This window comes from Brachyhypopomus gauderio, chromosome 2 (assembly GCF_052324685.1).
Source record: "Brachyhypopomus gauderio isolate BG-103 chromosome 2, BGAUD_0.2, whole genome shotgun sequence".
Taxonomy (NCBI): domain Eukaryota; kingdom Metazoa; phylum Chordata; class Actinopteri; order Gymnotiformes; family Hypopomidae; genus Brachyhypopomus; species Brachyhypopomus gauderio.
In genome coordinates, this window is record NC_135212.1 from 42,173,459 (window position 1) to 42,200,726 (window position 27,268).

At 46.8% G+C, this 27,268-nt stretch overlaps 1 protein-coding gene across 1 annotated transcript in view; it reads left to right on the plus strand.

Annotated features, from left to right (window-relative positions):
• Positions 1-27,268, plus strand: part of shank1 (SH3 and multiple ankyrin repeat domains 1) — a 113,756-nt gene that overhangs the window by 13,069 nt on the left and 73,419 nt on the right. Inside the window, exon 3 of the mRNA XM_076996572.1 lies at positions 15,321-15,863. Coding sequence (XP_076852687.1) covers positions 15,372-15,863 — 492 coding nt within the window. The 5' untranslated portion in view covers positions 15,321-15,371. The remainder of the gene's footprint in view (positions 1-15,320; positions 15,864-27,268) is intronic.

Below are 27,268 nucleotides of genomic sequence, written 5' to 3' on the forward strand. Positions count from 1 at the left end.
CCTGTCTCACTCTCTCTCCCTCCCTCTCTCTCTCTCTCTCTCTCTCTCTCTCAAGTTCAGTTATTGACATGACAAATTCACATTTGTATTGTCAAAGCATTCATATATAAAAATGATAAATAAATAAGTAAATAAAAAAAAATAAAAATTGTACATCAATGTAAACATAAAGTATCAATATGCATGTATATGCATCTCTCTCTCTCTCTCTCTCTCTCTCTCTCTCTCTCTCTCTCTCTCTCTCTCTCTCATACTCACACCCACCCATCCCTCTTGCTACCTCACAACCTAATGGTGGAAACGGTGCTATCTGTTTGACCAGTGAGTCAGAAATTTGAGTATTGAGTATAAACTGCATTCTGTCTGATCTAATCATTTGTTGTCATTTGAGTCATTTTTGTGCCATTGTGCCAGGAAGTTTATTAATTGATACTAATCTGAACCTTGTGTAACTTAGTCTATACAGAGTATTATGAATATATAAGTGATATTAAATGTCAGTTTCCTGAGAGAAATGTTATTACATCGAGTGTATTTTCCATGGGGTTGTGTTGATCAAATCTTGCACAATTCCACTCTGACATACAAGAGTGCAAATACATGCGGTCCTGCAGTGACGTTATGCCTTATCTGGATTCTGTCACTGGGGATTCATGAATGTGTTGTTGCTTGTGTGTAGGTGTAAAGAACAATTATAAACTGACATGGAGGATCTAAACACACCAGAGAACCTAACTTCCAGAGAACTAACTTCATTTTCTGTAGGGTACCACCTTCCTGCATTGAATGGGATTAGGCTCGAAGTTGAGTAGTATTCATCAGAACTGCTAAAGTCACCAGTGTATGTTTATACAGCACTTTCAAGAGCAGAAATTTATAAACATTTGCCTCCGGTCATCTTTAGAACAGGCCAGAATGACTCCTTGAATGAGGAACCCGTGAGTAGAGTCAAACTCCGAACCCAGTGGGTACTACCCTTGCCAGTTGGGCATAGAGAAACTCTTGATGGTTTATTTATTTATTTTGAATAAATACACCTATGAAAAGCACTGAACAGTCATAAAAATGTCTTTCTATGCACGTTAATGCAAATCTCTGTTGGCCAACACCAGAAGTTTCCATCAACAACATCCATAGAGACTAATGGAGCAAGACGCAAGTTATGCTTTTCCACTGTGTTTTAATATTGTAATAGTGTAAGAGTTTGAAGCACCCAAATGCACAATGCTTCCATCTAAGGCGAAGTTCAGTGTTCCAGCAAATAAACCCTTTGCTTCTGCTTATTTAATATTCATTGATATGATGATTTCTGACTATAATTTAAATGATAATTTATTGGTAATGAATGCAAAACGCTGACCAGTTTAAGGTTGAAGTCCATTGATCTATATGATTAAATGGTATGAATTTTTATTTAATGGAGATATAAACTCAGCAAATTTAGGCTCAAAGTCTTTACCTTGTGATTTAGTTCATATCAGAACCTTCTGATCTACCACTGAGCCAGGCTACCTAGACCCAGAAGATCCTCTGTTGCACCAAATTCCAAATCTGTTCCTAGTAGGTACTGAGGTACTGCTCCAACCTATGTGTTCCTAGTAGGTACTGAGGTACTGCTCCAACCTATGTGTTCCTAGTAGGTACTGAGGTACTGCTCCAACCTATGTGTTCCTAGTAAGTACTGAGGTACTGCTCCACCCAATGTGTTCCTAGTAGGTACTGAGGTACTGCTCCACCCAATGTGTTCCTAGTAAGTACTGAGGTACTGCTCCACCCAATGTGTTCCTAGTAAGTACTGAGGTACTGCTCCACCCAATGTGTTCCTAGTAGGTACTGAGGTACTGCTCCACCCAATGTGTTCCTAGTAGGTACTGAGGTACTGCTCCACCCAATGTGTTCCTAGTAAGTACTGAGGTACTGCTCCAACCTATGTGTTCCTAGTAAGTACTGAGGTACTGCTCCAACCTATGTGTTCCTAGTAAGTACTGAGGTACTGCTCCACCCAATGTGTTCCTAGTAAGTACTGAGGTACTGCTCCACCCAATGTGTTCCTAGTAAGTACTGAGGTACTGCTCCAACCTATGTGTTCCTAGTAGGTACTGAGGTACTGCTCCAACCTATGTGTTCCTAGTAGGTACTGAGGTACTGCTCCACCCAATGTGTTCCTAGTAGGTACTGAGGTACTGCTCCACCCAATGTGTTCCTAGTAAGTACTGAGGTACTGCTCCAACCTATGTGTTCCTAGTAGGTACTGAGGTACTGCTCCAACCTATGTGTTCCTAGTAAGTACTGAGGTACTGCTCCAACCTATGTGTTCCTAGTAGGTACTGAGGTACTGCTCCAACCTATGTGTTCCTAGTAGGTACTGAGGTACTGCTCCAACCTATGTGTTCCTAGTAAGTACTGAGGTACTGCTCCACCCAATGTGTTCCTAGTAAGTACTGAGGTACTGCTCCAACCTATGTGTTCCTAGTAAGTACTGAGGTACTGCTCCAACCTATGTGTTCCTAGTAAGTACTGAGGTACTGCTCCAACCTATGTGTTCCTAGTAGGTACTGAGGTACTGCTCCACCCAATGTGTTCCTAGTAAGTACTGAGTTACTGCTCCACCCAATGTGTTCCTAGTAGGTACTGAGGTACTGCTCCACCCAATGTGTTCCTAGTAAGTACTGAGGTACTGCTCCACCCAATGTGTTCCTAGTAAGTACTGAGGTACTGCTCCAACCTATGTGTTCCTAGTAAGTACTGAGGTACTGCTCCAACCTATGTGTTCCTAGTAGGTACTGAGGTACTGCTCCAACCTATGTGTTCCTAGTAAGTACTGAGGTACTGCTCCACCCAATGCAGTTTGACCTCTCTTTTTGTTTGTTTGACCTAATGTTGTTTTGGTCATCTTGATAGTGTTGTTTGTCCTTTGGTATCTCACACACACCAGAGCAGATAAACTGCTTTGGAATGAATGTAAACATCAGTGAATGCTTCATAAAGGTTTTCTGGATTTGATCTACTGTGCAGAGTACACAGATACTGGCTTTTTATTTAGATTCCATTCAGTCTTTTTAAACCCTTCACTTGCACACAAACATCCATATGACAATAATTAAAATTACAAAGTTCTTCCAATTTGTTCCTGAAAAAACAGGACGATTACCTGGCCTGTGTTGTTTTTGAGAGAAGCAAAATGCCATCATGCAGTGTTCCTCTTAACAGAGCAGTTGGGCCCCTCTATTGTCCTCTCATTGTGGGTTGTTCCTCTTAACAGAGCAGTTGGGCCTGGCCTGGCCAGTGCACCACTAGGTGGTCATCTGAAGAACCTGCTGGAGAGGTAGCGTGCCGAGTTGAGTTGGAGAGATCAGCTCGTCGAGGAATTAGTTTCTGACTGAGTTCATGCCACTTTCTCTCATCTTCCTCCCTCTTCATCCCTGCTGCTAATCTCACTCATTTTTGCAGAGGTGAACACAAACCCATTAGCACGTCCCTGTGTGCTTTGGAGCACTGGCAGTGTGCTAGGAAATTAGGAGTGACGTAGAGAAACCTTGTTCTCTCTCACCCCAAAGATCCTGTCCTCCTTATTCGAAGGATAGCTACGTACCTGAGCTCTTCAGCGGATCAGATGTGTACGGCTGTATATTTGGCTGTTCACATTGGTGCGCTGCTCTTACATTACTTGTCAGGTGTGTTTGTTTGATGATCATAGCCTTGTAACCCCCCCCTACACACACACACACCTTACCCATCAGGCAGTGCATTAGCAGCAGCTCAGCTGTGTGAATCAAAACCTGATAACCTCTTCTAATGATGGCCAGCTTCTCCTGGCTCATTTGGATGACTGAAGCCCCAGCCTTCAACATAGTACTAGAAGAACTTCGAGGTTAGGCCTCAAATCTAGTCCAGTCACCTGTATGTATCACTGCTAGAATGCTAGATATTTTCCAGATGGGTCTCTGAAAAAGTGAAAGTCATTGAAAGATACCGGGACAAAAGGTGAGAGAGGGAAGGAGAGACAGAGATGAAGAGATGGAGAAATTCAGTGACAGTATCACTCAGACACTGCAGCACAGTTTTGTTTAATGTTTCTCATTTTGCTGAATCTTACCACACATTCCACAGAGCAACTGCCATCTTCATCTATCAGTGCCAGACTCCTCCCCCAACAACCCATCATTCTGGAAGAGCTCTACCAGTGGCTAACATGCAGGTATTAGTGAGTGTGGCCAGGACTCAGGAGATGTCTGTCATGCCAAATGAATAATGCAAAGTGCCCTTTCTGTGTGCGGCCCGATCCCTTACCTAACCATCACGCGGCTGAGTCAAAGGCCAGTGTGACAGTGGAGCCGTCTCTCCGTACCTTCCAAACTCCATCACCCCCGATGTTGTACTGCAGTACCTCCCATGTCTGCTTTTCCACGGTCCACAATATTGGCACGGCTCTCCGTTGACCCATTTTGCTACGCGTAGTAGGTTAGCGAGAAGCCGCGCCGATGCACATGGCTTCCTGTGTTCTCTGTGTAGCTTCGTTATTTGTGTGTGTGGAGTCTCTCCAGCAGGCCTCCTGTTTGGGGTTCCATCCGGCTTCCACGCACCTCCCCGCTGGGAGGAGTTTTGTTCTGCTCCTCGTCTGCATGGACCCTGAGCGTGTTATGAGTTGTGTTATTACAGGCCTTCCCCCTGATCTGAGGCCAGCTGGGCCAGGACGTCATTATTATGGGACAGGAGAGTAGGGGCAAGTTAGGTGCACTTCAGCACACACGCCAACAAACGACGACAAAAAAGTCCCACGTTTTACCCCTTTGGACACACACACACACACACACACACACAAAACATATCCTGGCTTTAACCCCAAATACACACACCAAGGTTAAAATCCCTTGTAGTAATTTATTGTAAGCGCATTGGGATTTCCTGTCGAGCATTCCCTAATGATGATATGCACCTTTCTAATGATGTAATGCCCCTAACTAATGATGTAATACACCTCTCTCCTGTCATCAGCGCTTCCGAAGTGTCGTTTAGACGTCGGCACAGTGGGAATATTGAGCCAGGCTCTGATTCACGAGCAGTAGTATTTCACACATCTCTCTGGGTGCGAGCATGCTGCAATAAACTGACAGAATAAATAGCTTTGTTGGGTTTCCGGGGATTGAAACGCTCAGCTGAAGTCTGACTTATTTCACTTTAAGCTTTTAGTCCCATGTGTTTTTAGACATACATTCTCTCTTCACGTCGAACAGTGTTGCACTGATTCCCCAACCGATTCTTTGGGAGACGGAGATTTGCGGGACGATTGCTGAGTTGCCATTGGGTGATTTCTTGGATCGATGTGTGTGTTTAACTTAGATCTGTAGCTCATGTACAGAGAGGAACTGAGTTTATTAGCCTGGACGGTCCCGAAGACACGCCTCTTTACCTCTCTTGGGAGGCGGGGTTTTGAGGTTGTGCTGCTTTGACATACAAAAGAAGCAGCTCATGGGTCATGAGTGGCAGAAGTAAGTGATGATATATGAACCACACACAGGCACCGCACAAGACATGGCACACATACGGTGTACTGTAGCCACTGGGTAGGCACGTGCAAGTGTGTGTACGTGTGTGTGCATGCATGCGTGTGTATGTTACGGAGAAAAAATTGGACGCCCCAGTTTCATGGTGTAAAAGTGGGGCAGTCTGTTCCTTGGAAGTTTCCCAGTGAAATGTCCTGGGGACGCAGACACTGAAAATATCCATCTATATACACGCTTTGTCCTACATAAAAGTGAGTGTGAAAGAAAGAGAGAGAGTGATGGAGAATCAGATATAAAGGGTAGAGCGCTTAAGAGGGGAGGGGTGTATCGAGGTACATGTTTAGGTGTGAATGGGTGACAGGCACCTGGTGTTGAGACTAAAAGGATATGGTGATTCACACATGTGGGAGCTGCTGAGAGTGTGATGTCACCTGGCTGTGCCTCACATCACATGTTCCTGTACTCACAGTCTAGGTGAGCAGTGGTGTGTCAGCTCATTACTGACTGACCTCATTCTGCTGTTGTCTGAGATCCAATATCAGCTGTTTGTTCACTCAGAACATAAGGAGATTGTCTGCGGAATACCGTAGAAAACATACTACACGTACTACAACATACTACACTTCACCAAACTTGTTGGAAATGACCAACTGGCTTGATCAGAACAGTTTGACATTGGAGAGCGATTAGAGGAACATGTTTCTCTACTGATTTCTCTACTGATTCTTCAGCTCCAAAGATCATAAAGAAATAAAGCAAGAAAGAGGGAGGGAGGGGGGGAGGGGGGGGGGGGGGGGGGGGGTCAGTGATTGGATTATAAATGAGATAGTGATCCGCATCTCTGCCCCCAGCCGCCCCACAGAGTGTCTCCTTCACACTGTTGCTCTCTTCCAGTATCTCTCTGCTTGTCTCATTAAGATACTGTCTGCTTTAATGACTGCCCTCACTTCACTGACCTCTGCACTTCCCCTCAGACTTTGAAGGTCTTAAATTACACTATGACATTTCTGATTTCCCTCTCTCTACTACACACACACAAACCATATGCATGTTATAATTTATTAAATGTGTGGCTGTCTTTAGGCTTGCTTTACTCATAGCCAGAGCTTTTGTGTTTTTGGATTGAAGCATTAGTATTAGCGAAATGTGATGTATCACACATTCACTCATGAGAACGGCCTGGAGTCAGAATCAGGTCAGGAGCTGTGTTCACATGCATCTGCTCAAAGTGTGCAGGGCAAATGTATAAAGAATAGTCAAGGACAAAACGGGAGTGAAATCTGTCTTCTTTCGCCTTTTCGAGCTAATTTAGGATTTTCGAGCCCTGTAGAGTGTAGCAGCCGTTAGCAACATCATGTACAGACCTGGGGGATGTCATTTCACTCGCATCCAATATTTCTGCTGGATGTGAATGTGTGGTACTGCTCACCCAGGGCATACAATCTGTGTAATGCTGCCACACCTGCTGTGGTTCCCTGGCATTGTCTATATGAATGGGAGGACTCAGGAACCCAAGCTAGGCTGCCTGAACAGTTACATGGAGGTCTTTGCAGGTCTTTAACTACATGGGGAATCTCAGAAAGCTGCACTCCCTTTGATTGGAGTAAGAGGCTTGAGGTGAGCATGTGGAAGTCTGTGGGTGAGTGTGTGGGAGTCTGTGGGTGAGTGTGTGGGAGTCTGTGGGTGAGTATGTGTGAGTCTGTGGGTGACTGCGTGTGAGTGTGTGGGTGAGTATGTGTGTGAGTCTGTGGGTGAGTATGTGTGTGAGTGTGTGGGAGGCATTGAAACACACATTGACACATTGAAACATCCAGACTTAGAATGTAAAAAATGTAAAATGTTTAATTCATTCTTTCCCCTATAAAGAGGACATATAGGCACACGGTTCACACACACATTCATTCTGGCTAATTGCAAAAAGCCAATTATTCTCCGTTCATCCCTCTGATAAGGTCTGCTGTTAATCTGGTTACTGTGACCATCTCTCTTTCTCTGACAGACAGACACTTACTCACTTACTCGAGCGCGTGCACACACACACATACACACTCACACGGCTCCTCACTCTATCTCTGCTGTCTTCTGCTACCTCTTATTCTCTGCATGTCCATCATTGATTGGTCAGCAGGGTGCAGAAGCTTTGTCCAATCACTCACTCTGATTCAGCCCTCCTGCAATTCCTCAGTTTGTTGGACTGACCTACTCTGTCCTTACTGCGTTCACCTTCAACAGCTACTCAACCAACCATACATTATAGCATTCTCTCTCTCTCTCTCTCTCTCTCTTTCATTCTCTCTACCACTCTCTCTCTCTCTCTCTCTTTCATTCTCTCTACCACTCTCTCTCTCTCTCTCTCTCTCTCTCTCTCTCTCTCTCTCTCTCTCTCTCTCTCTCTCTCTCTCTTTCCTCTGCTCTGTTATCCTGCTTTCTCAGAAATGTCTGCTCTCCTTGCTGGCATTTGTAATGCTCTTAAGATGCACATCCCTGTTTCTCTCTGTCCTTTGTCTCTCTCTCTCTCTCTCTCTCTCTCTCTCTGATTCCGTGTGTAAGGAAGATGTTTTCAGTTGGTCTTTAATCTATAGTAAGTTAGAAAGTAGAGTGAGATGGTCTCCATATTTGACACCATGGAGTGAAGGGGGAGAGGGGAGAGAGGAAATCTCTGCTGCCTGAAACAGCAGCACTCTTATCTATTGTGTGCGTGTATGTATGTATATATATATATATATATATATATATATATATAATCAAGGAAACTTATGAAGTTGTGTGTGTGCGTGTGAGATGTGTAGTTAGGTCGTCAATCTTATGAGCTTAAATTAATTGTTTTGTCATAGTCCTGTGCGGGGATAAGTTCATGATAAATGACTACACCACAGCCGTTTGGTCCAGGGCTCCTGTTAGTTCACCAGCCTGGAATTTCGATTCCTTTGGGGCTTTTAGTCGGCTGTGAATCCTGCAAACACAGAATGATATGCAGTGACTCACAGTAGTAGCTCACAGCAGACTGGAACTGTCTGCATAAGTGGCTACTGGGCTCAGGTCTGCTGGTTAGGAGGATGCAGAAGACATGCAGGGACAGGACACAGACCTCAGCGACATGCAGGGACAGGACACAGACCTCAGCGACGTGCAGGGACAGGACACAGACCTCAGCGACGTGCAGGGACAGGACACAGACCTCAGCGACGTGCAGGGACAGGACACAGACCTCAGCGACGTGCAGGGACAGGACACAGACCTCAGCGACGTGCAGGGACAGGACACAGACCTCAGCGACGTGCAGGGACAGGACACAGACCTCAGCGACGTGCAGGGACAGGACACAGACCTCAGCGACGTGCAGGGACAGGACACAGACCTCAGCGACGTGCAGGGACAGGACACAGACCTCAGCGACGTGCAGGGAGAGGACACAGACCTCAGCGACGTGCAGGGACAGGACACAGACCTCAGCGACGTGCAGGGACAGGACACAGACCTCAGCGACGTGCAGGGACAGGACACAGACCTCAGCGACGTGCAGGGACAGGACACAGACCTCAGCGACGTGCAGGGACAGGACACAGACCTCAGCGACGTGCAGGGACAGGACACAGACCTCAGCGACGTGCAGGGACAGGACACAGACCTCAGCGACGTGCAGGGACAGGACACAGACCTCAGTGACGTGCAGGGACAGGACACAGACCTCAGTGACGTGCAGGGACAGGACACAGACCTCAGCGACAGGCAGGGACAGGACACAGACCTCAGCGACGTGCAGGGACAGGACACAGACCTCAGCGACGTGCAGGGACAGGACACAGACCTCAGTGACGTGCAGGGACAGGACACAGACCTCAGTGACGTGCAGGGACAGGACACAGACCTCAGCGACATGCAGGGACAGGACACAGACCTCAGCGACATGCAGGGACAGAACATTGACCTTTTATTTACTACTTTTACTTTTTGTGAGTAAATATGTAACAAACGCAAACTTCTTGCATAAATCTGATCATTGTGAGAAGTCCCATACTTGTACCTCTTTGAAACCTGCGGTCCAACAAAGGTCCAGCAATCTAATGGTGCATTTCCACATGGGCCTGCTTGGCGCGGTACGGTTCGATACGGATCGATTCGCAACGGAGCGGTACGGTCGCGTTGTATTTCCATTACAATGGTGGACCACCACAATGTGGGGGAAGTCGCTGTTGGCGCGCGGGTTGTAGTGTCGTGACATCATTTGTATGCGTCCACAACACCGTACAACAATGGACGAGATGGCGATAGCGGAGGAGTCGCTCTCCTGTGACGCAACCTGTGACGACACTCCCTGGCCAATCAGTGTCATGCTGTTCCTCCACGTTACAGAAGTTTTCCGCTTTGGATCGGTTAGAACCTCGAGCGAGTAGGTACGAAAAAAGTACCTGAAGGTATCTGCAAACTTGTACCTGGTACTAATGGAAACACTCACAAACCGTCGCGAATCGAACCGTACCGCGCCAAGCAGGCCCGTGTGGAAATGCGCCATAAATGTCATTTATTTCATTAAAGCTCAATTACATTATGGGCTACTAAATCGGGAGCCTTGTTGCCGACAAGGTGAAAAGGTCTAAGTGGCTTCAAGCTTAACAGGCCTGATTAAACCGCCATCCTAGTGTTGTACAGTGAAAGGCTACGGTAACTCATACAACCACTGTTTACATCCATGGTGAGCAGAAGAAATATCTATGTGCAACGTGTAGTACTTTCAGGTTAGTGCACTACAACAGTAGAAGAACCACGTCAGGATCTCCAACTGTCAGCCACCAATAGGCCTCAGAGCCTGCAGTGGAGATGGAACCAACCTGCCTCATCAACCATCAGGCTGGTGGTGGTGGGAAATAGGGGTGGTGGGGGTGGGGTATTGGGGGGGTTGGGGGGCATTGAGTTCACAGCACCTTACTGAACCAAAGACTTGAATAACTGAGGCTATTCTGAGAGAAAACGAGACTCCCAGCAGTGTTAATACACTGTTCCTCACAAACGAGACTCCCAGCAGTGTTAATACACTGTTCCTCACAAACGAGACTCCCAGCAGTGTTAACACAGTGTTCCTCACAACCGAGACTCCCAGCAGTGTTAACACAGTGTTCCTCACAAACGAGACTCCCAGCAGTGTTAACACAGTGTTCCTCACAAACGAGACTCCCAGCAGGGTTAACACAGTGTTCCTCACAAACGAGACTCCCAGCAGTGTTAACACAGTGTTCCTCACAAACGAGACTCCCAGCAGTGTTAATACACTGTTCCTCACAAACAAGACTCCCAGCAGTGTTAACACAGTATTCCTCACAAACGAAACTCCTAGCAGTGTTAATACACTGTTCCTCACAAACGAGACTCCCAGCAGTGTTAACACAGTATTCCTCACAAACGAGACTCCCAACAGTGTTTCTCATAAAATGCTAAAGGGACATCAGTGAGAATAGTCATGTAACTATGTCCAAGGACTGCTACTGGAGTGTGATGGAAGCGATGTTTCTGTTAAACAGAGTAAACTAAATTCATAGTTAGTACTGTAAACAGATAATGAACATAATGTTTGGAATAAATTATCTCAGCTTTAACAAGGTTATTAGAAAACTGTAGGTACATCTTAATTACATTGAGATTTTCACATTAGATTTTCACATTAGACAAAATAACATATTTAACATAGTTTGAATATGAAACTCCAACCAAACATACCAGTGACAATGCTGCCCCACTTTTATCTGGTTGCATTAGTATTTCCTGCATTCAGTATAATAGACTACTAGCATTCAGATCAAAACCAGCTTTGGTCAAATATTTCAATGGTCTTTTAGGATTTACTTCTCTCTGAGTACAATATCTCTGGTGTCTGCATGAAGAACAACACGTACTGTTTTATTCTCCAGCACAGCAACTGCAAGCTTACCAGGAATACTCAAAACAGCCATGTCTCTAACTGCCCCCCTCCCTCCCTCCCTTACACACACACACACACACACACACACACACACACACACACACACACACACACACACACACACACACACAGGAGGCGTCTGGGCAGGTGCAGTATCTGGAGCCCTGTGATGGAGTCTGGGTCCCCAGCCTCCTCCCTGCAGTGAGGGCATCGTTTAAAACTGAGCTGGAAAGCGGATCCGTCTGACTGAGTTCTGAGTCAGCGGTGATGTGTTTGGGTAGCAAAGCTGTTTTACGCTTTCACTTCTGTGATGTCAACAACAACAGTCACGTGCGTAAACACTTACAACAGCCATAAAATTCCAGGCAGAAATCCCTTTAAATTGCTTGGATTTCAATACTGCAAACATTTTACAAGTAATACAACACTGCCTAGCGAATGAATAATCCTGAATAATCCCACTTAGAAATGAACAAATTAAGATTGCTAGATACTATGCAGTGTGTGTCTTATTCCCCCACACTGGAGAGCTCCAACAGTGATTGTCAGTAGATCAAGGCTACGCCTACCTGTCAGCATTCAATAAAGATCAGAACTCAACAAAAGTGTTATGCTGTAGAAATGAGGATATGCAAATGTTTTGTTATAAAAAATAAGGATCCGAACCATTACAGCAATCCAATATGAGACTGAATAATTTGATGAAATAAGGAACAGTTCTTCTGTCTCTCTCCCCCGACACTTCCCACTCAGAACACGGGGATACAGCCTCTCTGTCTCTCTAGTCTTCAGGTGTCAGACATGTCTTCTTTCTCTTTCTCTCACACTCATTATTGTGTGTGTGTGACTCTCAAGAAACCCTCTCTCTCCCTCTCTCTCACACTCACTCTCTCCCTCTCTCTCTCTCTCCCTCTCTCACACTCACTCTCTCCATCTCTCTCTCTCTCCCTCTCTCACACTCACTCTCTCTCTCCATCTCTCTCTCTCCCTCTCTCTCACACTCACTCTCTCCATCTCTCTCTCTCTCCATCTCTCACACTCACTCTCTCTCTCCATCTCTCTCTCTCACTCTCTCCATCTCTCTCTCTCTCCATCTCTCTCACTCACTTTCTCTCTCCCTCTCTCGCACTCACTCATTCTCTCTTTCACTCACTCTCTCTCACTCGCTCTCTCTCCATCTCAGACACACACTCACACACTCCTATAGATATACTTACTTTTAGACCCATTCTCTCTCTTTCTCACACACACACAGACTACAGATTCCCAGAACCCCTTTCTCAAGTGTACTAATTGAAATATACATGGAAACACATACTGGATTCACCAGAGAACAGTACACTCCATGAAACAATGCCATTCACTCTGAGAGGAGGATGAATTCCAGCTCTGGAGCACAGATCATAGTAAAGTGTGTGATTTAATCTTGTCACCGTAGTGCTCAGAGTATGCACTGAAGTATGCACTACCACTTCCACTTACAGACTAGATGAGGGGGGATGTTGTGGTGTCTGCACAGGTATGATTTCTGCACAATATCTGGTATTTTATTACAAGGCAATTTCCTTACAAAACACAGCAAACAACCAGAAAGGAAAGACCAAATGGGGAAATGGTAACTGAAGAAACATCACAAAGTTGGTATTAGCACTTCTGCACTTTAAGACTGGGGTTCTGCACTCTAACACTGGCGTTTTGTGCTCTAACACTGGCATTCTACACTGTAACACTGGCATTCAGCGCTGTAACACTTGCATTCAGCACTGTAACACTGGCGTTCTGCGCTGTAACACTGGAGTTCTGCACTGTAACACTGGCGTTCTGTGTTCTAACACTGGCATTCTGCACTGTAACACTGGCATTCTGTGTTCTAACACTGGCATTCTGCACTGTAACACTGGCATTCTGCACTGTAACACTGGCATTCTGCACTGTAACACTGGCATTCTGCACTGTAACACTGGCGTTCTGCGCTGTAACACTGGAGTTCTGCACTGTAACACTGGCGTTCTGTGTTCTAACACTGGCATTCTGCACTGTAACACTGGCATTATGTGTTCTAACACTGGCATTCTGCACTGCAACACTGGCATTCTGCACTGTAACACTGGCATTCTGCACTGTAACACTGGCATTCTGCACTGTAACACTGGCATTCTGTGTTCTAACACTGGCATTCTGCACTGTAACACTGGCATTCTGCACTGTAACACTGGCATTCTGTGTTCTAACACTGGCATTCTGCACTGCAACACTGGCATTCTGCACTGCAACACTGGCATTATGTGTTCTAACACTGGCATTCTGCACTGTAACACTGGCATTCTGTGTTCTAACACTGGCATTCTGCACTGCAACACTGGCATTCTGCACTGCAACACTGGCATTCTGCACTGCAACACTGGCATTCTGCACTGCAACACTGACGTTCAGCGCTGTAACACTGGCGTTCTGCGCTGTAACACTGGAGTTTTGCCACTGTAACACTGCCATTCTGCACTGTAACACTGCCATTCTGCATAGTAACACTGGCATTCTGCACTGTAACACCAGCATTATGCACTGTAACACTGCCATTCTGCATAGTAACACTGGCATTCTGCACTGTAACACTGGCATTCTGCACTGTAACACTAGCATTATGCACTGTAACACTAGCATTATGCACTGTAACACTAGCATTATGCACTGTAACACCGGCATTCTGTGCTGTAACACTAGCATTTTACACTCTAACCACTGCACTCTTGATAGTTAACACACACTCGCACACATCTACAAAAGGCTAGAAATGAGTCCGGGCCGTTGGTCCGTCTCTGTCCCTGGGACACTGGTCTCCATCCTTCAGGTCCAAACCTTTTGGGGCATGTCCATGTTCTCATCCTCTGGGCCAAATCGAAGATTTAGATTATAAATGAAGTGACACGTCTCCGTTAACCTCAGCAATGTGAGGGCGAGCACGGTCTGTCTCTCTGAGCAGACTATTGTCCTTCATTGTGTCCCTAATGGTAAAGAGATCAAGGGGCCATTTCATAATATCTCTCTCATGCCTGACAGTGTTGTAAATTGGACTGTGTTTTGGGCTGAAGCTGGTCCAATTTACAATGATTAATGCTTTGTCTGGTAATTGGCTGGCAAAGAAGACTTGGCTTATATTTACTTCTTTTTCCCATCTTGGTATTATGAAACGTATTAAACAACCAACTTGCTCTGAAAGTTGAGTAGTAGCAGAATTACTCATCTACGTCTGACAACTTTATTTCTCCATTATACCTTCTTTATTATCACTCATATGTTTACCCAATAGACATCTATTCATTTAAAGCCCTAATTGGCAACACTAGCATAGCCCACCTAGCATACACCAAGTTTTCCTTGTCTGCACATCCATCCCTCCCTCCTTAGAAATCTGTTGATTTTATTAAAAGATAAAACCATCAAACCATCAAACTGCACCTTACTATGACACCAACTGCCCTTTATGCTGATGCAAACTGCCCCTTAGAGACAACATTCTTCTGTCTAACACTACTCTCTTTTTTATATATTTAGATTGAGATCTATTCAAATCCATTGATTTGCATACTCCTTGAGTTTATTTTCTAGGGCATTAAACTTGGTTTACATTCTAAATTGTTAGATATTACTACAATGTAATCTAGGCTGAATTCACAATAACTCACACTTTAAAACTGAAAAACACAGGTTTCAATGTAGCTATTTTGATTTTATGTTATTTTGATACATAGCATAAAATATTTTTTCTCTTGCATTCACTGCCAGGTCAGAGTTTCCCAAGGAGCTGATTTTTCGTCCTAGATTATTGTTCAGATATTTCTGTACTACCTTTCTGTGCTCTATGTCTCACTCACACTCCCTGTCTGTCTGTCTTTGTTTCTTAGTGTGTCTCTGGGGATGATGCTGGTACCACTGATGCCACCCACCCTGTCACCATGACAATGCCACTCAGCCCCCTCTCTAGTGACGAAGAACAGCAGAGGATGCTGGGAAACAGTCAACACCTATATCCAGGGGCAGAGGAGGAAGAGGAGGATGAAGAAGGAGAAGAAGAGGAGGAGCTGGAGGATGAATATCAGGATGACGAAGGCGAGGAGGAGGAGAATGGAGAGCTGGATGGAGAAGAGGATGAGGAAGATGAAGAAGAGAAGAGAAGAGGAGCGAGGCGTTTGAGTGGGGACAGGGGCGATGTACACAGGCGGAAAGGCAATGTCTCCGCACGCCCCACGGGAGACAGACAGATGAGACCCAGTAACCCAGGTCACACCCCTAACCCTTATTCGTCCAATCCTGGACCTTCACACCAGGCCACAACCAATCAACAGCAGCAGAAGAGGCTGCGAGACAGGAGATCCAGCACAGTCCCAGACGACACACACATCGCCATGATGGTGTTCCGCATTGGTATCCCTGACATCAAACAAACGGTTAGTGGTATACACACTCTTCTAAAGACACACACACACACACACGCGCATACACGCCTCGTCGTTACACATGCCACATTATACTTAGCACTATGTTACACATCATTACACATGGCATACCATTACATATCATTACATGTACAACATTGGAACCATGAGAGCAGTAAAATGGATGAAGGGAAGGAGAACGGGGAAAGTCTTCTAGCCGCAACAGCAGCATCAGCCCTGGAGGCATTTCCCTGCTAATCTGAACATCCTGTCAGGCAGCCAGAACAGGCAGTGGCCCACAAAGCCCCTCAGAGCCAGAACAGAACTGTGATGGCAGCTGTTGGAGAGACTGTGGTTGGTGTTTTTGCTGATACGACCAGCGAGGTTCAGCTGGAGCTGTCAGCGGAGCCGAGCCCTGACACTACGATGAGGTCTCCAGCAGCTACTGGTCTTCTACACCCACGGTTACTCTTTTGTAGGTGCATCCCCAGTGTGCCTCAGTGGTCTCACTGGTGTGATAGGGCTGGCTTGACCAATATGTTCTGTTCACAGAGAGAGTCCACCCAGGAGTCTGAGACAGAGAGAGTTCATGTGAACCCACCCAGGAGTCTGAGACAGAAGAGGGTTCATGTGAACGCCCCCAGGAGTCTGAGACAGAGAGAGTTCATGTGAACGCCCCCAGGAGTCTGAGACAGAGAGAGTTCATGTGAATGCCCCCAGGGTTCCCTGCTGGTCTCACATCACAGCGCACTTGCATGCATATCACCAAATGGACGAATTACAGACCACCCTACAGCAAGCAGCTAGCTGGTGCCACTGACCCCCCCCCCCCCCCCCCCCCACACACACACACACACACACAAACAGCAGAGTGTGTTCTGCTACACACACACACAAACACACACACAAAGAGAGAGTGTGTTCTGCTACACACACACACAAACACATGCAGGGAGAGTGTGTTCTGCTGCGCGCACACACAGACAGGAAGAGTGTGTTCTGCTACACACACACACACATACACAAACACACACAGGGAGAGTGTGTTCTGCTACACACACACACACATACACAAACACACGTACAGGGAGAGTGTGTTCTGCTGCACACACACGTACAGGGAGAGTGTGTTCTGCTGCACACACACACAGGGAGAGTGTGTTCTGCTGCACACACACGTACAGGGAGAGTGTGTTCTGCTGCACACACACGTACAGGGAGAGTGTGTTCTGCTGCACACACACGTACAGGGAGAGTGTGTTCTGCTGCACACACACGTACAGGGAGAGTGTGTTCTGCTGCACACACACGTACAGGGAGAGTGTGTTCTGCTGCACACACACGTACAGGGAGAGTGTGTTCTGCTGCACACACACGTACAGGGAGAGTGTGTTCTGCTGCACACACACGTACAGGGAGAGTGTGTTCTGCTGCACACACACGTACAGGGAGAGTGTGTTCTGCTACACACACACGTACAGGGAGAGTGTGTTCTGCTACACACACACGTACAGGGAGAGTGTGTTCTGCTGCACACACACGTACAGGGAGAGTGTGTTCTGCTACACACACACGTACAGGGAGAGTGTGTTCTGCTGCACACACACGTACAGGGAGAGTGTGTTCTGCTGCACACACACGTACAGGGAGAGTGTGTTCTGCTACACACACACGTACAGGGAGAGTGTGTTCTGCTGCACACACACGTACAGGGAGAGTGTGTTCTGCTGCACACACACACAGGGAGAGTGTGTTCTGCTGCACACACACGTACAGGGAGAGTGTGTTCTGCTGCACACACACGTACAGGGAGAGTGTGTTCTGCTGCACACACACGTACAGGGAGAGTGTGTTCTGCTGCACACACACGTACAGGGAGAGTGTGTTCTGCTGCACACACACGTACAGGGAGAGTGTGTTCTGCTGCACACACACGTACAGGGAGAGTGTGTTCTGCTGCACACACACGTACAGGGAGAGTGTGTTCTGCTACACACACACGTACAGGGAGAGTGTGTTCTGCTGCACACACACGTACAGGGAGAGTGTGTTCTGCTGCACACACACGTACAGGGAGAGTGTGTTCTGCTGCACACACACGTACAGGGAGAGTGTGTTCTGCTGCACACACACGTACAGGGAGAGTGTGTTCTGCTGCACACACACGTACAGGGAGAGTGTGTTCTGCTGCACACACACGTACAGGGAGAGTGTGTTCTGCTGCACACACACGTACAGGGAGAGTGTGTTCTGCTGCACACACACGTACAGGGAGAGTGTGTTCTGCTACACACACACGTACAGGGAGAGTGTGTTCTGCTGCACACACACGTACAGGGAGAGTGTGTTCTGCTGCACACACACGTACAGGGAGAGTGTGTTCTGCTGCACACACACGTACAGGGAGAGTGTGTTCTGCTGCACACACACGTACAGGGAGAGTGTGTTCTGCTGCACACACACGTACAGGGAGAGTGTGTTCTGCTGCACACACACGTACAGGGAGAGTGTGTTCTGCTGCACACACACGTACAGGGAGAGTGTGTTCTGCTGCACACACACGTACAGGGAGAGTGTGTTCTGCTGCACACACACGTACAGGGAGAGTGTGTTCTGCTGCACACACACGTACAGGGAGAGTGTGTTCTGCGTTCTTTCATTTGGGTCACTTAGAATCCTTCCAACCATAGTCACATATACCATCACAAATGACATAAAGGAAAACTGATCAGCTTAAGTAGACCAGGCTGCTTATTTTTCAAACACTCCCAAATTATCAATGACTTGCCCCATTCACTTAAACAATTCCACCTGCTATGGTTTTGTTATTCCCACAACCAAAGCTATATTTAAATCTGGACAACTTCATCTGGGCTAGCTAGCCAGATGAGAAAGGCCTCAAGGGTACTCTTGTCTTGTCTGTGTGTGCATGTGTGTGTGCACAAGTGTGTGTATATGTGTGTGGACCTTATCTAAGCATCTTTTCCATTCAGATCTACAGTGCTTGGCAGAATTATGTTGATGTAGTCGTCATTTTCCCTGGATAAGCAGAGAAAAGCAAAGACAAGAAGAGTCACAAGGACAATCAGTCGAAGGTTCTCACTTGTGACTATGTTTTCTGCCCAAGAAATGATATGGATAAGGACAGAAACGACAAACACAGACAGCCTCACAGCAGAAATGACACAGACAGCCTCACAGCAGAAATGACACAGACAGCTTCACAGCAGAAACAACACAGACAGCCCCACAGCATAAACGACACAGACAGCCTCACATCAGAAACGACACAGACAGCCTCACATCAGAAACGACACAGACAGCTTCACAGCAGAAACGACACAGACAGCTTCACAGCAGAAACGACACAGACAGCTTCACAGCAGAAACGACACAGACAGCTTCACAGCAGAAACGACACAGACAGCCTCACAGCAGAAACGACACAGCCTCACAGCAGAAACGACACAGCCTCACAGCAGAAACGACACAGACAGCCCCACAGCAGAAACGACACAGACAGCCCCACAGCAGAAACGACACAGACAGCCCCACAGCAGAAACGACACAGACAGCCCCACAGCAGAAACGACACAGACAGCCTCACAGCAGAAACGACACAGACAGCCTCACAGCAGAAACGACACAGACAGCCCCACAGCAGAAACGACACAGACAGCCCCACAGCAGAAACGACACAGACAGCCTCACAGCAGAAACGGCAATCCAATTTAAATCTACCAATTATAAAATTATAATTTAAATATAAATAAATGGTTCTGGTTAAAGCCATTAACAACTCATTATAAAGATGCTGAGATTGTCTCTGCAGACAATGTTTTACATGTTTTAGCATCACATATTTTAATATAAATAAATGGTTCTGGTTAAAGCCATTAACAACTCATTATCATTTAGCATTGATAAAAAGTTAAACTTAAACCATCCTAAATCCTAAAAAGCTCTTGCTATTTCCTGTAGTGTGAATTAATTGTTAATTTATTAACGTTTTGTTTCCTAGTTATTATAATTCTGTGTGTTGTTCAGAACCCGCTTTTCCTTCTTTGGTGTGTGTCCTGCCTTGGATATTGGTCAGAGTTAGGAATAGATGAATATTGGTTACAGTTTGAGTTAGAGATAGATGGAGATTGGTTACAGTTTGAGTTAGGCATAGATGGATATTGGTTAGAGTTTGAGTTAATAATAGATGGATATTGGTCAGAGTAATGGATAGATGGATATTGGTTACAGTTTGAGTTAGTGCAGATTGCTTGTGCAGTCTCTAGTAATCTCTAAGCTGGACTACTGCAATTCCCTACTTGCAGGTCTTCCTCTACGGGTCATCAGACCTCTACAACTAATTCAGAATGCTGCAGCACGACTGGTCTTCATTCTACCCAAGTTCTCACATGTGACTCCTTTACTACGCTCTCTTCACTGGCTTCCAGTAGCAGCACACATCAGATATAAAACCTTGATGCTTGCTTACAAAGCCAAAAATGGACTGGCCCCTCCCTACATGATGTCCATGGTAAAAAGCCGATCTGTGCAGCGAACACTTAGAACCTCAAGCTTGGCTCGACTTGAAACTCCATGCTTAAAGTCTCATGGAAGACAAAGCTCCAGACTATTCTCCGTCCTGGCTCCAAGATGGTGGAACAATCTTCCATTAGCTGCTAGGACTGCAGAGTCTATTGGTATCTTCAAGCGTAGACTGAAGACTGTTTGTTGAGTTCTTACCAGAGCACTAACTCAGCTGATACCACTTGCCGTTGTTCTTAAATTGTATGTCTGTCTGTGGTTATTTGCGCTTCTTGGCAAATGTCTAACTTGCAAAACACTAGGTAATGACATTGACTCCTGTAGTTTAGTAGTAGTCTGACTCAATGGTGTCTTGAATTCTGGCCTATCCGTACTATTTCCTAGGATGTATTCTGTGATCAGAAGCAAAGCACTTTGTAAGTCGCTCTGGATAAGAGCGTCTGCTAAATGCCGTAAATGTAAATAGATGGTTATTAGTTAGAGTTACAGTTAGGGTTATGGATACTGGTTGTGAGTTATGTAGCGTCTGCGCTTGCATCCTTACTGCTTGGCCTGAATGTGACAAGGCACAGTGTCATGACAGTGCTGCGTGTGTGTGATCTTGTGTGTGTGAATCCACAGTCCTGCGCTTTCCTTCCCACCAGTACTACCCAACAGGGCTAGTGGTCACTTTGTCGTCAACTGTTTTCATTGCTTTGCTTCTGACGTGACCGTTACAATGGGACATGACCCATAGCGCGTGTGGTGGGATTCATTTGGGAGGTTGCAGGTGTGTGCTTGAGCAGCCAAGCACACTGTACACACCTGAGTAGGTGAAAGGTAATGCATTCGATAAGTATAAAAAAAATAAGTTGATTATGTCCAGATCATAGCGTAAATGTGTGGGACAGCCTAGGGCAGACTCTTTAAACGAATAACATGACACAGTAAACAAATTTAAATTGCAACTGAGTCGGCAGCAAAGTATGAGATGCAGAAAACTCCAGCCTAAACTCACGTTGCTAGTCGTGTTATATGTCGTAGGTTATTTAACACGAGAGCGTTGTTTTTCAAATTAAACAAGATTCTCTGCAGGGCGGAGAGCAAGATAAAGCTGTAGAGAGGACACACAACACCGATCGAATGGCAAACAAATCTGGCATGAGATGTTACAAGACTAGGACTGAAGAAAAGAATGCTTAGTCATCTAACCAGCCGACGTTACCTCAGGTGCGCAGAGCTCTGATTAAACGCACGGACCAAAACAAAAAAAGGTGTCTATAACCTTAATTGCTAAGAGTGTTCATTTATTGTTCACCATTACCCCCACCCACGGAGACCAGCAAAGTGAAGCCCCTTTAATGACCCTGTTACGCAATACAGATTAAAGAATCGGTTTAATCAGTTCGTGGCTCCGGGGGGCAGCTCACCTGCAGTCGGCCCAGTGTATCTCGCAGTAGACTAATGTGATGTAATTTAGACTAGGGTGTCCGGCAGCAGCATATCAACACAGAGTAGTGCAGCATAACATATTTTAGCCTGATGCCCTTTGTCGTAGCGCAAGAGCCCATTGTAGTCCAATGTAGTAAGCCAGAGCCTAAAATAGTCTAGTGCAGTTAATACTGCCTTCAGACAACTGGAAACTCAGAATGTTCTAGCTCAATGTCCTACTTCCTACATTAGATGGGTCAGTCATGGTCTGGTGGTTGTGACTGAAGGGTTGTGGGTTCGATTCCTAGGCCCTAGGCTAGTGATCACTAGTGTGTGTGTGTGTGTGTGTGTGTGTGTGTGTGTGTGTGTGTGTGTGTGTGTGTGTGTGTGCACTACAGCCCCATAGTGATCACTAGTGTGTTGTGTGTTCTCACTGCACAGATGGGTAAATGCAGAGAACTAATTTCGATTGGCGTGAAAATCACAATTGACAATATGGCAACTTAACTTAGACCAGTCACATGCATGACCGGCAGTCTGATGTCGGAAATGAATACATGCTGTAAACTGGTGTTTGGTTGCTGAGCAACCATTTAAACGCACAACTTTTACGTCACTTCCTTTGATATCGTCTTGACCAGATAGTTTTATTAATATGTTTTACAACATTGCAGTTAGTAAAAACAGAAATATTAAGTTATATATTTTTGAAAAATGTTATTTCTTGTTATTCCTTTTTACTGGGAGCGTTGCCATAATGATGGGAGGTCACAGAATCGTCATTAAGGTCATTCTCTCATTCAGTAGTCTTGTGCACTATATGCACCCCATCACGTTATGACAGTAAGGGAAATTACACACTACGCTTGAGATTGGACTGGACACACTGGATTTTTTTCCAGTAAATGGTCAAATGTAGCTTTAGACTAGGGCTAGTAGCTAGGTAGAGCAGTTTTTTGATGTTTTCAAATAAAAGTCATGATGTCATTAACTAATTATAGATGAGCTAATTTTACATCAGTGGAAATGTTATAACCACGATTTTTATGAAATACCTTACATTTTGTCGCATTTGAAATGAGTGTACATAAAAACAATTAAATGCACAAATGAAAACATCAAATAATCTGCTGTAGAGCTTTCAGTATACTACAGAGTGAATGAAATTTAGGAGTCACTCATTTTTATTTGTTTTTGTCCCAACCGTTTTAGAATTTGGGTCATAAAATGATATGTATGAAATGGGACCATTATTGTATATGAATGGTGCCATAATAACATATGAATCATGTTGACTAAAAGAGCAAATACATGTAAAATTCATGGTGGAATATTAGTCTAGTTTCAGTAGATCCAAGCAGTGTATGTAACAGCTGCAGTTGCTCTGTACTGAATCATCAAAAAAAATGTTGCTTTAACATGTGGAAAAATTATTGCAAGGTGTGATTCATATCTGTCAGCTGTGTGCAGGTCCTCCCACCAAAATGTGCAGTGTGTGTAAAAGTCTCGGAGCTACAATATGCACTGATCTTATGATCCACCCCCCCCCCCCCCCCCCCCATTGCTCTGTCTGCATCCTAACTCTGTTCTGACTCTGTTCTGACTCTTTTCTGTCTCTGTAATGTTTCTGTTCTGTCTCTGTTCTAACTCTGTTATGTCTCTGTTCTGTTTCTGTTCTAACTCTGTTATGTCTCTGTTCTAACTCTGTTCTGTTTCTGTTCTAACTCTGTTCTGTCTCTGTTCTGTCTCTGTTCTAAGTCTGTTATGTCTTTGTTCTGTTTCTGTTCTAACTCTGTTATGTCTCTGTTCTGTCTCTGTGTCTGGCTCCTCCATCTCCCTCCCAGTACCAGCTGCCTCTAGGACTCACGGATTCCCACCATAAAGGGCTTAAGCGCAGTGAGTGGGACTGAAGGCAGCCTGGAGGAGTTCTCTCTCTCTCTCCCTCTCCCTCTCCCTCTCTTTCTCTCGGGGGTGTTCACAAAGAGTGAAATGAATCTTCTACAGTGTCTTCTCGCCTGCTGTGTAATCTGTTTTCTCTGTGTGTGCATGTGTGGATTGTCATTTGCTTGTGCATAAGGGAATTTAAACGTGTGTGTGTGTTTGTGTGTGCACACATGCAAGCATGTTATTATTTAGAGACACAGAGAGAGAGGAGCTATGTAATATTTTAATGTGTGGGAATCTATGAGAGGGAGAGTGAATGAAAACAAAAAGAAAGAACTAGAAAGACATAAAGACCAAGAGTGACCAATGGGATGTGTTTAAACATGAATGAATGAACGTTCAACTTATATAGCACCTTTCAATGTACTCAAGGTCGCTTTACAATTTTAACGCAGGTACAACTCTTACACTTGCATTCACACACCGGCGAGAAGCAGCAGCCAATTGCGCACAGCGTACTCTCTACCGGGATCCACAGCCCCCTGGGGGACTGAATGGGGTGCAGGAAGGGGAGAGAGGACAGACCCTAGTGACAGAGCACCATACACCACTGGGCACACAAGCACACACACATTCATGCACAGACACTCAGACAACTGCTTTTTATTGAACATGAAGACACACAAACACACTCAGGGAGAATTTGTCAGGGAATCAGGGAATGCCAATTTACCTAACCTCCATGTCTTTGGACTGTGGGAGGAAACCGGAGAGCCCGGAGGAAACCCACGCAGACACGGGGAGAACATGGAAACTCCACTCAGATAGGGACTTGAACCCAAGACCCCAGTGCTGAGAGGCAAACGTGCTAACCACCAAGCCACCGACATGACATAAAGACCAAGAGTGACCAATGGGATGTGTTTAAACATGACATAAAGAGCAAGAGTGACCAATGGGATGTGTTTAAACATGACATAAAGACCAAGAGTGACCAATGGGATGTGTTTAAACATGTGTGCTTTTGGTTCTGTACTTCTGCATCAATTATTCATCTGGTCTCTTTATTCCAACAAGCTGCTATCAAAGTTTAATTTGAGCAAGATGGCTGGCTGGGGAGAGAATAGGGAAGTGGACATAAAGTCCTGCCCCAGCTCTTCCTCTGGCCCCGCTCTGATAGTGTCAACATGAACCCCAGCCCCGCCCCTATCCCCACCCTGAAAACATCATAACAACCCCCAGTCCCTCCCCTATCCCTGCCCAGAAAACTTCACAACAAACCCCAGCCCCGCCCCTATCCCCACCCTGAAAACATCACAACAACCCCCAGCCCCGCCCCTATCCCCACCCAGAAAACATCACAACAAACCCCAGCCCCGCCCCTATCCCCACCCAGAAAACATCACAACAAACCCCAGCCCCGCCCCTATCCCCACCCTGAAAACATCACAACAACCCCCAGCCCCGCCCCTATCCCCACCCTGAAAACATCACAACAAACCCCAGCCCCGCCCCTATCCCCACCCAGAAAACTTCACAACAAACCCCAGCCCCGCCCCATCCCCACCCTGAAAACATCACAACAAACCCCAGCCCCGCCCCTATCCCCACCCAGAAAACTTCACAACAAACCCCAGCCCCGCCCCATCCCCACCCTGAAAACATCACAACAAACCCCAGCCCCGCCCCTATCGCCACCCAGAAAACATCACAACAAGCCCCAGCCCCGCCCCATCCAGGGCCGGCGCCAGAACATATACAGTGAGGGGGCGTCAGAAAATTTCGGGGGGGCGAACGTAAGTTGTTGAGGGGGGGGGTGCGTGTAACGATTGTCGAGTTGTCGATCGGCCGAGGGGGCACCATGTAGCGATTGTTGTAAAATAAATGTGTCTTATTTTTTACATTGAGGGGGCGGGACACCTTGTCTGAGGGGGCGACGCCCCCATTCGCCCCCCCGTGGCGCCGGCCCTGACCCCATCCCAACCATGATACATATACATCTACATTTGTGACTTTTAGGAGATGCTCTTATCCAGAGTGACAAACAAAAATGCTTTATAATCTACTCACAGAATGCATTCTAATCAGTACAATAGGTTAGACTCCAATATACCATTGAACTAGGATACTCTCGAATACAGGAGTCAGTGCTAATACCTAAAAAGAATTACACAATGAGCATAAGTGCTAACAACACTACATCCTAGAAGGGGTCAATGGATCAATAGCAGTGCAGTAGCCATCACTAGACACTCTAACCTGTCCCTAGGCTCTGGTGTGCAGCCTGGCTACTGTTATAATTAGAAGACCTGAAAATGAAATACAATAAAGTGCTTCTCAGTATTTTGGACAAGAACGAGGCTAGTCTTGACTTTAATTAGGTCCTCCATGTTGACGGTCCAAATCAGGGTGTGTGTGTAATTTTTTAAATGTCGCCGTTAACATGAGATTATGAAACCACAGCGGTGGTGAAGCGAGGAGGTACACAAGGACATGGGAGCCCACAGAGTTCCCCTCCACCCCTCCCTTCTCCTCCACCCCTCCCTCTCTCCCTCCACCCCTCCCTTCTCCTCCACCCCTCCCTCTCTCCCTCCACCCCTCCCTCTCTCCCTCCACCCCTCCCTTCTCCTCCACCCCTCCCTCTCTCCCTCCACCCCTCCCTTCTCCTCCACCCCTCCCTTCTCCTCCACCCCTCCCTCTCTCCCTCCACCCCTCCCTTCTCCTCCACCCCTCCCTCTCTCCCTCCACCCCTCCCTCTCTCCCTCCACCCCTCCCTTCTCCTCCACCCCTCCCTCTCTCCCTCCACCCCTCCCTTCTCCTCCACCCCTCCCTCTCTCCCTCCACCCCTCCCTCTCTCCCTCCACCCCTCCCTTCTCCTCCACCCCTCCCTCTCTCCCTCCACCCCTCCCTTCTCCTCCACCCCTCCCTTCTCCTCCACCCCTCCCTCTCTCCCTCCACCCCTCCCTTCTCCTCCACCCCTCCCTCTCTCCCTCCACCCCTCCCTCTCTCCCTCCACCCCTCCCTTCTCCTCCACCCCTCCCTCTCTCCCTCCACCCCTCCCTCTCTCCCTCCACCCCTCCCTTCTCCTCCACCCCTCCCTCTCTCCCTCCACCCCTCCCTTCTCCTCCACCCCTCGCTTCTCCTCCACCCCTCCCTCTCTCCCTCCACCCCTCCCTTCTCCTCTACCCCTCCCTTCCCCTCCACCCCTCCCTTCTCCTCCACCCCTCCCTCTCTCCCTCCACCCCTCCCTTCTCCTCCACCCCTCCCTCTCTCCCTCCACCCCTCCCTTCTCCTCCACCCCTCCCTCTCTTCCTCCACCCCTCCCTTCTCCTCCACCCCTCCCTTTCCCCTCCACCCCTCCCTCTCTCCCTCCACCCCTCCCTTCTCCTCCACCCCTCCCTCTCTCCCTCCACCCCTCCCTTCTCCTCCACCCCTCCCTCTCTCCCTCCACCCCTCCCTTCTCCTCCACCCCTCCCTTCCCCTCCACCCCTCCCTCTCTCCCTCCACCCCTCCCTTCTCCTCCACCCCTCCCTCTCTCCCTCCACCCCTCCCTTCTCCTCCACCCTTCCCTTTCCCTCCAC